Raw genomic sequence first — 12,017 nt, 5'->3', positions numbered from 1 at the left:
ATTGCACAGTCTACTCATCTTGTTAAAAATATTCACACAAAATCTTGTATATCATACAAAAATAAACATCTGTAGTGAAAAGGCAAACAGTACGTTCTGTTTAAAAACAGTTAAATAAAAAAGCAAACCACTTCAATATTTACACCTGACATTATTTAAACCCGCCCTCTTTAATTATTCCAGTCAAAGTCTGTTCTCTCTCGCGCTGGTTTCCTCTTCCTGTTCCTCTTGGACCCTCCGCCCGTCGGAGGTGGAGGTTCCTTGTAGTCCTCACCCGAGCCGGTCTCCAGATTGTCCTGGCTGTCCCTCCAGCTGTCGGGGACCGTGGGGAAGTCCTCCCCTGGAGAGTGCATCGGTCGACCGTACACTTTGCTCTGCAGGTCAGCGATGTCGTTACGGATGTCTGCCATGAGCAGGAGCAGGAAATCAAAGGAGCCTGGAGGGCCCTGCGCGTGCGACAAAAACGAATTATTTTACAGTTATATAAGTTATTCCTGGACATGTAATCAAAGTTAGTCTCCTTTTTGGGAATCTTAAATTCCCCCTGCCTCCTTCAGAAGCCACAGCAGAGATTATCCCAACAGAAATCCAGCTGATCAATGGACTGTCTAAGACTGGCCACTGGGTACTGAGCTTTTCCTCATGATTTGTTAACGTAAGCATCATCAGTGTTTATCTGAGGGGATAATGCTTACTCTATACTGGATACTATTTACTTTGAGCTTGACAGTGTCATTAACTGCGTCGTCCACAGTCCGCAGTGGTCTGTTTTCCAGCCATGCTTTAGTTTAACTGTATTGTCCTGGATAATGGTAACAAGTTACAATAGTGTGGCATCAGTATAGATGGACAGAATCTTACTGGTGGTCCGACGGGCCCAGGAGCTCCTCTATCCCCCTGGGGAGTCAAAACAAATATTTAGCTTAGATGATTTACAGTGGGGGAAAAAGCACAAGAAGATTTCATATTACTGTAGTGTGAAAGAGCTACAGGAGGAGAAAACCGAGATCAGGATGAGTAACCACAAATAGCAAAACGTGGATGGCGGAATATTAAAAATCAAATTTTGTATTCCTTCAGTTAAAGGATTAGTTTCATATTTTTTGTATAGAGTTAGGTTTAGTTAGTTAAAACACTATCTCTTGAAAATCAGTCACTGGGACAGACAGAAATAGTTCTGGGACTCCCGGTAAACTCATGACTTGAACGATTAGACATGTTGCTTAGTGAGCTTTGGTGGTCCTCATGGGCATATCTTTTAACTTTGGCTAGCTGTTTCCTCTTGCATCCTGTCTTTATGCTAAGCTAAGCTACTTGAATCCTTGCTCCGGCTCCACACAGTTATCGCACAGGCATGAGAGGGGTGTGAATTTTCTCATCAAACATCTGACAAGAAAGCATTTTTTCTCAAACTGTGAAACTGTTCCTGAAGCTGCGTCCCGTGTACGTGACAGATGGAAAGTGTGTGCTGTTCATGTAACACGAAACATACTGTACAAGTAGCCTGACTGTGAAGTATCATGGCAGCCTGTTGACCTACGGTAGCACACACACACTGACCTGACTACTGTGGTTGTTCGCCGGGCTCAGGGTCACACCGGGGCTGTGAGTGTTTTGGCAGATGGTTTGGATTTGTTACTCAGAGAGACAGATTACTATCACCTCCAATCTATCCATACAAACATCCCAGCTGTACTGACAGAACACCAAGGTACTATGTCAATACAGCAGATGCACCTAAGTTGTTCCATACGTGATCTACAGGCTAAGCAAACAGTGTTATGGGTATAACAAGATCCAAGAGCCAATACAAGACCAGAATCTCTTCAGATTTTATACCTCACACTTCTATTAGTCACCGTGAGAGGGATAACTGGTCGTTATTGACCAAAATTACAGTAATCCATAAAACAAACAAACAAATAATGCTGTAATAAGTCAGCCATAATTGTCACAGGTTGTAAATCTCATGTTCAAAGAAGCGTTATTTTTAAGATTGAAATTGTTTTTGTCAAAACCAGATTCCTCTCAAATCACTTTTAGGTCTCGTAATGTCTACAAGTCGGCCATAAATTAGCCACCCAAAGTACCTCCACTGGCTGCTTTCAGACATCCTGCTGGATCTTGGCATCGAGCAGAGAAACCTCACCACTCTCACTGCAGCTTAGCTTTGTAGCTAATCTTTATACCACCACTGCTGCCACAAATGATGTCCACATTTGCTTCATCTTCATTAATGAAAACAGCAGCTAAACTCGTCGTACAGGGGCCAGTGTGCCCCCCCCCCCCCATCTGAATAAAAGTGGACCAGTCAGACTCAACTGCAGCAGCTCCAGAGCACAGTGCAGAAGTGTGACAGCCAAAGCAACATCATCTGCAAACGGCAAAGATGTAATCGTATTTTTCTGACCTTGGCTTTGATTTTCTTTTCAGGAATATTACAAAATGCACAAGCAAATCTAGTTTAATACAAAAAAATGGAAAAAATGCAAACACAAATCTCAATGTAACCAGGGTGAAATCTGCATTGTGTCTCCATAATCTGAGGCTTAGCCATCTGCTGGAGCCTCTTTTTTAACACTTGCCTTAGGCTTGCCGGGAAGGCAGAGAAAAGAGAAAAACATTCCAGTTCGCTTTTTGAAAAGATGGTTGTCAGACAATCCAAAGGCACTGTTCACGAAATCCATGTAATATTCCAGACAACCACAATAGCCTGGAGCTATCCAGAGTCTTCCCACCGGTGGTCAGGAAGGAGCTACTGAACCACTTGAAAAGACTAGCTGTGGGCCTCAGCCCCTTTCTGACTCAGGCTGCAGGGGAAACGCGTTTGCAGGTGAGAGGAATCATGTTTATCAGAGGTTATATCACTGAAACATAATGAGATCCTCTCACAGAATGAATGTGTAACCTCAAATCTGATTAAGAGTCACAAAATTGTGCAGGTTTGGCTCAAGACGGTCTTTGAGCCTTTACACTTAATTGAACTTGGCCACTCAGATCCCAAAAAACAATGTTGCTGCTTGCGTTCACACTGAGCAGCTTTTCCACCAAATGCTCCTCCTGTCTTTCTAATAATACCCAGAAAGACGTTCTGTCTGGCCCACCGGTTTTCCTCTCTCAACTTGTAGCAGCTTGCAGAGATCGAATCATGTGCAGGGACTAACTCTAGCTGAGGATTTGTGAGAATCCTGGCACCTGCCTTGTGGTTTTCACCCTGTGTAAATCTGGTGAAGTTGAGAAATAATTTAGCTATTGAGAAATATCTTTTGATAGACATGGTGTTGGCAGATGAGCCACATGCATCTAGCTGGTATTTTTGAACTGTCTGCGCTAACTCTTTCCTTTGATAGAAGCCATGTTCAGTGAGCCAAGAGTCAAATTCTGCTGCCAACATGAATGACTCCTCTGCCTGAGGAGCGATACGCCAGACCCCTGTTCTGTACAGTGAGAAATGAGACTCTTGTCTGGAAGAGTAGAAAAGTTAGGTTTTAGGAACAAATGAAGAGATTATGTGACCAAATAGCATCTGACCTCACCTTTAAGCCATCTTTTCCTGGTGCTCCTGGAGGCCCCTGTTATAAGGAAAACAAACAAACACACAAAGAAGTGCAGTTCATACCTGTTTCAATCATGTTTGCATATTTATGTAAATTTTCTTTTCACACTCCAAAGTCTGGTGGGCAGGTAATTGTAAAGTAGGGTTGGGCAAATGAACAAATACAGGCTGTTGGTGATTGGCTGAGTCCAGTTTTTCTTTGGTGATTAATTTAATGGTTTACCTCTGCTCCTAAGCGACAGACTCTCGTCCAGCGAGTTGACCCAGAGGCACAAAGAGGTCAGCAATGGCAGAGAGAAGCAGCAGCGAACAGCAGCATGTAAAGCCAGAATATTTTCACATCTCAAGGCTTATTTCAACCTGATTTGGTGATTGATGGCACAGTGGAAAGACTAACAAAGATGGGTTTTGTGAGTTTTATTTTGTTTCTATTGAGTCTGAATTAAGTGTGTTTTATGATGAGTTAATAAGGCAGTTGCTAGTTGTTGGACTGACAGTGGCCGGCTGCAAAGTTTTAACACATCACCAACCCTCCTGTAGGCCAAAGGCTCTCAAATGTGAATATGCATGTGACTGTCTGAGGGGGTTTCTCTGCCTTGCACCCAAACAGATATGTGCTAATGCTCAATTGACAATTTTCACAGAAAACTAATTCATTCTAAACCTTTTTAAAGTCAAAACTGACATCTTCATCATGCTCCAACAACAACAATTACCCAAGATTAAGTCTGTGCCTGCCTCCAGGCCATTTCTGAGTGACTTCAGCTCGATGGCGGAGAGCACTTTGATCTCTTTCCTGGAATAATCATCATTAGAGTGTGTAGACAGTGTATCGGGAATCAGGCCAATAATCAGATCAGTACCAAGCCTGTGAGTCACACACCATACCACATTCATCATCTATGAAACCCCGACATGTGGTCAAACACATGTGACCTGGTGGCCAGACCTCTTAACTGTGCTCAGAATCTAATCAGGTTTATGTGTGGAGAGAGGGACAACTCCCTTTTAGTCAGACCTCACCAGGATTTGCACCGATTAAATGTATTAACAGCTCATGAATATAAAGAGTTATGAATTAAGACACATCCAACTGTCACACGCACAAAGCATTAGATGACTTTGTACTGTAAGTACAATGTTCCAGACGTCTTCTTTGGCCTCATGCAGCCAGTGATGTGGCTGATTGCAAGTGTTGGTGGTCTGATTTATCAATAATGTGATTGCATAAACAGTCAAGCTTTAAAAAGTAGAAATATGTTTCTGTGGCCACATCCTGCACATTCTTGATTCACATCCCACACTTGAACACAGAGGGTTCGCACTCGCAGGCAAGACTGAGCGCTGCACAAAAACACAGCGAGCCAAAGAAAACAACCGAAGCTGTAAAAGGATTCAGCCTTCTCTGTTGCTATTGCCATGACCATGTGTCATCCTTTTTCACCCTGCAAAGTATGAGTTTCTATAGGGGTGTGTGTTGGGATGCTTTTCGTGACTTTCTGAAAATGTGTCAGCTCAAGAGACACTCGGTTGCTCTTGAAATCAATCAATCACAGCTCTCCTGGGGCCTGTCTCACGATGCAGGATTACTAAATTCTCTGAATAACTTTGGTGAGTAAAAAAGCCCAACGCCATACAATCTGCAACATAGACTTAAGTGAAAAGAGCCTTTCCAGGTTTTACCGCATTCGGTGCCGTCATCCAGATTAATTAAGTAATTCTGTTGTGTAACACAAAGCAGAAGTGTGGAACTGAACCAGCAGAACACAAAGGCAAGGATGGACGTAAGAGATCAGTGTACCGCATCCAAGTATTACTCAGAGCAGTGGAGGTCACAGTCAGAACACGAACATTCATACTTATAAATGAGGAACATGTATGCAAAATGCAGTAAAGGTATTTATTTTATCTGGAATGAACAGCGTGTGGCCGCAGTTTTCACTGTTAAAAGGCAGATTTGATTAAAACACAATTATTTATAATAACAAAAAAAAAGGTATATTATTACCACAGGTCCTCGGGGGCCCCGTTTGATGTGGGACAGGTCTGGTGTGGGTCCAATGGGTCCCATCAAGCCCCTGGGACCAGGATACCCAGGGGGCCCCATCAGTCCTGTGAGTCCTGGAGGGCCCTTTGGTCCTGGATCTCCTAAAACAATCCAGACTGAAATGAATGAACTAATAGACCCAGAATATATGATGATTTTTGCAGAATGGATTATATACTTTTTAGAGATGTTAGTGGCCCTACAGATGGTGATGTCAGTCAGTCGGTCCACCAGCAGTACACAGTTTTCACTTAATCGTTGAAACATCTCAACACCAATTGGATACACTGGCATCAAATCATGCTCTGACATTCTTGGCGACCTGATGATGAGTCCGAATGACTTTGGTGATCCTCTGACATTTGTGGCTTTCAGTGAAACATCTCAACAACTCATGAATAGATTACCATGAACTTTGGTGCAGGTATTCATGTCTCCCTCATGATGAATGATAACTTCTCAACTTTTCATCAAGTGCCAAAGTTTTAATTTGTGCAATACTTTGTTTTATAACCAAACACCTGCAAAACTGATTCCCTCCAGCCTATGAAGTACTCTGTGTTTAGTACTTCATACTCATACCATCCCTGCTGGATGCAGGCCAGTTTCTTCATGCACAGGCTGACAGTGTTTTATTATTTTTAGCTTCATGTGTTTTACCTGGAGGACCAGGGAGACCAGGAGGCCCCGGTAAAAATATGGGAGACGTCAGGATTTTCTCGCTGGTCATCTGCTCAGGGACGTCCGCACTGTTTGACAGCATGGCCATCTTGAGTTAGGATGAAAATAATGACTGAGTGAGCAGGTCAATGAGAAGGCAACTACAAATAACTGAATGAAGGATGCAACTAATTCTCACCAACAATTCTCTCATCGTATAAGTCTGTTTTTCCTTAATTTGGAAGTGATGTCAAACATCCAAATGTGTAACTGCTCGACTTTGTCGTTCCTAAAATGTTTTTACAAACAATGATTTATAAAGTAGTGTACTGTCAAACAGGTCGGCTAAATTACACACTGAAGGGCCAACTTCAAGTCAAATTATTTTAAAATTATATAACCTGCCTAAGATGAAAGCTGATCCTCCATCTGCACCACAGTACAAGCTGCAACTCAGACAGATGGAGGGCCAGTCAACCCTTCTGCATTATTCAGCAAGACCAGGAGAGTTCCTGCTCGGGATGCTAAGTGGCATCCTTGGGAAATGTTGTCTTTGATCTCTGTGCAACATCATGTGGATCTGACAATCCCTGAGGGAAACATGTCAAAGGCCTTGCTATGTTGCAAGAACCTACAAATCAGAATTCATGCACTCAGACGTAGAAGCATATGTCACACACTCGTACACACACACACACACACCCAGCAAGGTCATAGTTCACCTGCTGAACAGTGAGCATTATGCAGGACTGTAGCCTGTGACCTTGAGCACAGGTGTCTGAACCTCCTACTCTGACCTTGCCATGATATGAATAAATGAGAATATACTTCCTCATATACTGTGATAACAAACAGTGAGCACCTACCAGTATTTTCATTTGGTTTTCTTCATATATTAACATGGAGGAAAAGAGTCATATAGAGTAAAGCCACAGGAGCAAGGAGACCACACACCTGGAAGCAATATATAATGTGCTACAGCTGAGGGTGCTGAGTGCCACTGTTGACAGACTCGAGCTCGGATAGGTTCAGACGCCTGCGATTACACAGAGGGGAATGTAACCCCACTGTTGAGTTTCACACAAATGACCCCACAATCCCCACTTACTCACCAAATCTACCAGCTACAGTAACGGAAGTTTTTTCAGATATTTTTCAGTAGGAAATAAAGTGCTACAATAAATCTCAAGAGAGTTGTAAAAATCAAACTGCTGTTGTTTCTGAAATACGGTCAGGTAGGGACTCACTGGAGATACAGCGATCTTTCAGTGGGAAACAGAACAGTTCTGCAGATATTTACATTGAGCTCAATCAAGGCTAGTTTAATGCTAACTGGGGCTTTTCTGTGGTTAACCAAGAATATTAGAAATAAGTGCAGGATTGCAGGATTATGATTTAAGATAGAAAATAATGTAGTGTTAGGTAAACTGTATAGAGTCCAATAGATTTCTGACCCTTACCTTCTGTTTAAGCTGCAGGACAGACATCTTGATCTGGAGGAAATCATTACATGTGGCTGAGCAAGTTCCAGCATTCATCACGTTGTCAGACTTCTTGAAGAGATGCACTGCTGTGAATTTTTAAAAAACAAAACAAAACAAAACAAAAAAAAGGTTTCTGTCACAGAGGGTGCCAGAAAATGTTCCTTTCAGAAAACGGAAAAAATATAATATCACACTGTTCACTGAATATGTGGACAGATTTAATATGATTTGGGAAGTTTACTGAAAACTGCGTTACAACAATCCTATTAAAAGATTCTGAAGAGAAGTTGATTGATCACTGAACTATTTCTGTGACATCATAATGTAAACTTTCAATAACCAAAAATACAGAACTGTAAGGGCTGATATTGCCAAGTCAAAGTCTGGTGATAGTTTGATGGGTTGCTGCAAACTGTGCGAGCTAACTGTCTGTTTAGGGGATGAGTGACTTATACAGTTCAGGATAACTCTGTAACACGGCCACTTGTGAGACCCGAGTGTTGTGGGTCACTTATCTTTGACTCAGACAGGAAGGTGCTCTAGTAAATGTGTCAGAGCCCCAGTGTAGACGAGCGCAGAGCTAATGTCTGACTGCTACCTCTGCTGGAGGTAAAACAATGCAATAAAATTACATTTCCTATATTTGAATATTTTGACAAAAAGATTGGGCACTAAGGAAGTTTTTTTTCTAACCACTTTTTCAGAAACCATAATAAAACATTAAAGTTTAAGCAATAAAGTTGCACAATCCTGCAAAGAGAAAAAACAACATGAAAACCACAGAGCTCACCAGCTCTCCTGGTTTTGTCCCTGCAGCAGAACGGGCCCTTCTCTATGAATGCATATATTTTATGGATGAGTGAAAGTGTCTGGACACTGCTTTCCCCTCTATGTTACAAAGCAGCAGGACATAAAACATGAGCATGACTACATGCATCGTAGTTTCTCACTCTCCAGCTTCTCCAGAATGTTATAGTACGTAATGGAAGATAAACTCATGGGAGGAAGTAGCAAATCTATAGCCTGTTTCATTGGAAACTGAATCTGGGGCAAAAAAAAAAAGACTTTATTATCACCTGAACCATTTGTGATGTTTTCCACATCCAGCAAATCAGAAAAGACCAGGAGTCACGGGGGCAGCCGTATGTTTCAGAGACAAAACTGTTCTGACATGCACAAGGATCTGGGATGTGTAATGACTACCAGCTGTCTATGTTTGCAGTACCCCCATCTCTTTAAGTCTCTCACACACACACACACACACACACACACACACACACACACACACACACACACACACACACACACTAAATAACGATGTGTGGTCAGCCCCACATCACAGTCAGATGTGCCCTTGAAAAAAAGAGTAAAAATACTTTTCTCACCTCTCTCCCCCTTGGTGCATGTTTTCCCATCTTCTTCCAGGAAATAGCCTTTCTCACACTCACACCTGTAGCTCCCAACAGAATTGACACAGATCTGAGAGCATGCAGTCATGTTTGTGTCTGCACATTCGTCGATGTCTGTAGGTTACAGCGACAGGCAGAGACAGAGGAGGGACAGCAAGCAAATGAAAGACAATGTCAATTAAAATAGCTCTGAACACGTTAACATACACATACCCAATAACATAAAAATACAGAAAGACTTTCAATCAGATGATCTTATACTGTTCCAATCTTGGCATGAATTATAGATTGTAAAATGAATGTAAATCAGCTGCTGCACTAATAATCCATTCCACATGTAATTGACAATTTGATATATATACATATGTAACATATTTTATTAATTAATAACCTAACCTTTATGCATAATATACAAAATGATTCAATTCAGATTGCAGAGAACACTGTTAAAAAGAATGATAATGTAAAAAATACATCAAACTAATGATAATGAATGAATAATGAGCATGGATTAAAAGCCAAGCTAAACCTAAAACATTTCTCATCGCAGCGTACCAGCACAGTGCAGTATGGGGGACTCGATTAATATTTAAAAGCTAGCAAAAGAAATCAGGCGATCCAATTTTACATTCTGCTGCAATTTATTCCACCTGAGTGGAGCGAGACTTTTAAAGGCTTTTTGCCGAGCTCCGTTTTCAGCAGACCAAGCCATTCTAGGGATTGTTTAAAGATGACTGACTTCCTGTCCTGCAGAAGAGGAGACAGCAGAGGCCAAACTACACTCTGAGACAAGTCACAGTGGTGCCGTCTATCACTTCCACCTGCTACACATCTGAGCATGTAAAACATCGCCTTGTGCAAGCTCTCACCCAGACAGTAGGGCTTCTCTCGGTTTCTGTGGCGCTCACGGTCATAGCGGTAGCCGGGGTAACAGGTGCACACCACTCGACCAAAATGGTCAGTACACTGTTGCTCACAGGGGGCGCCAGTGCACACGTCATAGTCTACAGAAATAAATAAGGCATTTGAGTTTTTTTTCTTTTGATTCAAAACTTCAGGCAACATGCCTGTCATGGGTTGTTAAACATTCAGTGAGGCTAAAACAAACAAAGTAAAGTGATGTGAGTTGAGGGACATGTTGGGAGAGAATTCCAAAACAATCACAAATACACAAGACAGACATCCAAATAGTTTTCCCTACCTTCAGGAATACACTGGCCCAGCACAAACTTGAAGCCCTTGCAACATTTCTTTCTGTAAAACATGAAATGGACATGCATCCAAAATACTTTAGCAATCACATAATAGGTCCCATATTTCCGTATAATGTGCACAATGATTGACGTGTAATAGGAGTCAGGATCTGCAGATTTGTTGTGAATCAGTCATTTGATCATTGCGTTTGTAGGAAATATCGTCAAGAACATTAATGTGGCCAAACACACACACACACACATACACACACACACACCTGCAGGTTGCATTGCTATATCAGGCCTGCTGTTGCATGTTCGTTCGTGTCTGATGACACTCCTCTGGATTACCGTTAAAATCTGACAACAGGTTCAGTATGCCGGCTGTGTGGGGTTTCTTATTTCATCTTAAAAATTTCCCTGTTTGAATCCCCCCTTATTGACCAATACTGAACTTCAGTTCACTTTCTATGTGTTTACTTCCAGCTTACTTCTATACCGCATCTATTCAATTCCAACCATCTGAATTTTATCTATGTATTTTCGTAGAAGTCATAATAAATAGAATTACTCTTTACCCAAATAGTTTACATCTGTGTTTGCAGGTGAGGGAGAAAATAACCTGATGAGACACTGTAAAGCAACATACTAATGAGCTTTCCTTAAACATCTTCTCTGTTGCATCACTTCTTCCCTCATCTGTGTTAAGTTCTATTCATACCATTTCCATGATAACATACTGTTGCAATATTTTTTATCAGCACGAGTCACATCCCTCACTTGCACTCAGCTCTAAGGAAAAGTACTACCAGGTGTTAAAAAAAAATCCAATTACGCCATGAATTTATGGCAATATAGTGCAGTCACAATCCCTTTGATAGTGGTACTGAAAAAAGATTGCTCTATAATGCTTCACAGCTTTTATTCAGGAGTAACGATCCACTCCGATGGGCCTGTCTGGTAATTTCATACAATGAAAGCTCTCCCTCCTCTGCAGTCACCACCATTCAAACACACATTATGTAATGTGTTTATCCATTTATCTTACATGATTGTGTTTGATTAATATGTGGTCAGTGTGTCAATATGTGGGAATGTTGTGGAAGGGTAAGAAAAGCACACTATGATATCTGAGGCCAGTTAAACTGACAGGTTTCAGATTGACTTCTGAGACCTCTCTCTTAAATGACCCATTAGGGACTTGAAACAGAATGAAGATGTATCACAGCACTCTAATACATTTTGAAACCAAGGAACTCTTAATTTCAGTTTCTCATCTTATTACAGTAAGATTTTCCATTTGCTACTTCCCCTGCTATTTATGAATCTAATGACCCATCTATAAAAAGAGCGCACTTTTTGCTATACCATCATTACAGAAATATAATTCTGGTAAAGCAAAGTAAATCACTGACTCTGTACCACTGCAGTCTAATGGGTCTACCATCTACAGATGACTGCTTTTACAGTCATGTTCATGGGTACAGGATATACAGAGCAGCCAAGTACTTATTCACTCACACAACAGAATATTTACTACCTAAAGAGGGGCCATAAAAGCCCCCCTCACTGCACTTGAGTCGCACAGTAAAAATATATCTAATACATAGAGGGACAAACACCACTCAGGAAGTCCTTCATGAGGTGAGAGCAGGCTACGAGTAGTTT

At 41.5% G+C, this 12,017-nt stretch overlaps 1 protein-coding gene across 2 annotated transcripts in view; it reads right to left on the bottom strand.

Annotated features, from left to right (window-relative positions):
* Positions 1–27: 27 nt before the first annotated feature.
* The window catches only part of ccbe1 (collagen and calcium binding EGF domains 1), a 31,871-nt gene continuing 19,881 nt past the window's right edge, over positions 28–12,017 (bottom strand). The window contains exons 3-11 of one of the 2 annotated variants that reach the window (XM_070989272.1): positions 10,358–10,410; positions 10,026–10,160; positions 9,133–9,270; positions 7,724–7,833; positions 6,264–6,372; positions 5,565–5,704; positions 3,537–3,572; positions 862–897; positions 28–446 (exon numbers count right to left, since the gene is read on the bottom strand). In XM_070989272.1, the coding sequence (XP_070845373.1) occupies positions 171–446; positions 862–897; positions 3,537–3,572; positions 5,565–5,704; positions 6,264–6,372; positions 7,724–7,833; positions 9,133–9,270; positions 10,026–10,160; positions 10,358–10,410 (1,033 nt within the window). In that variant the 3' untranslated portion in view covers positions 28–170. The remainder of the gene's footprint in view (positions 447–861; positions 898–3,536; positions 3,573–5,564; positions 5,705–6,263; positions 6,373–7,723; positions 7,834–9,132; positions 9,271–10,025; positions 10,161–10,357; positions 10,411–12,017) is intronic. The other variant, XM_070989273.1, reaches the window with a different exon arrangement.

This window comes from Chaetodon trifascialis, chromosome 20 (assembly GCF_039877785.1).
Source record: "Chaetodon trifascialis isolate fChaTrf1 chromosome 20, fChaTrf1.hap1, whole genome shotgun sequence".
Taxonomy (NCBI): Eukaryota; Metazoa; Chordata; class Actinopteri; order Chaetodontiformes; family Chaetodontidae; genus Chaetodon; species Chaetodon trifascialis.
Note: the sequence above shows the minus strand (reverse complement) of the source record. Positions and strands in the feature narration are given on the sequence as shown.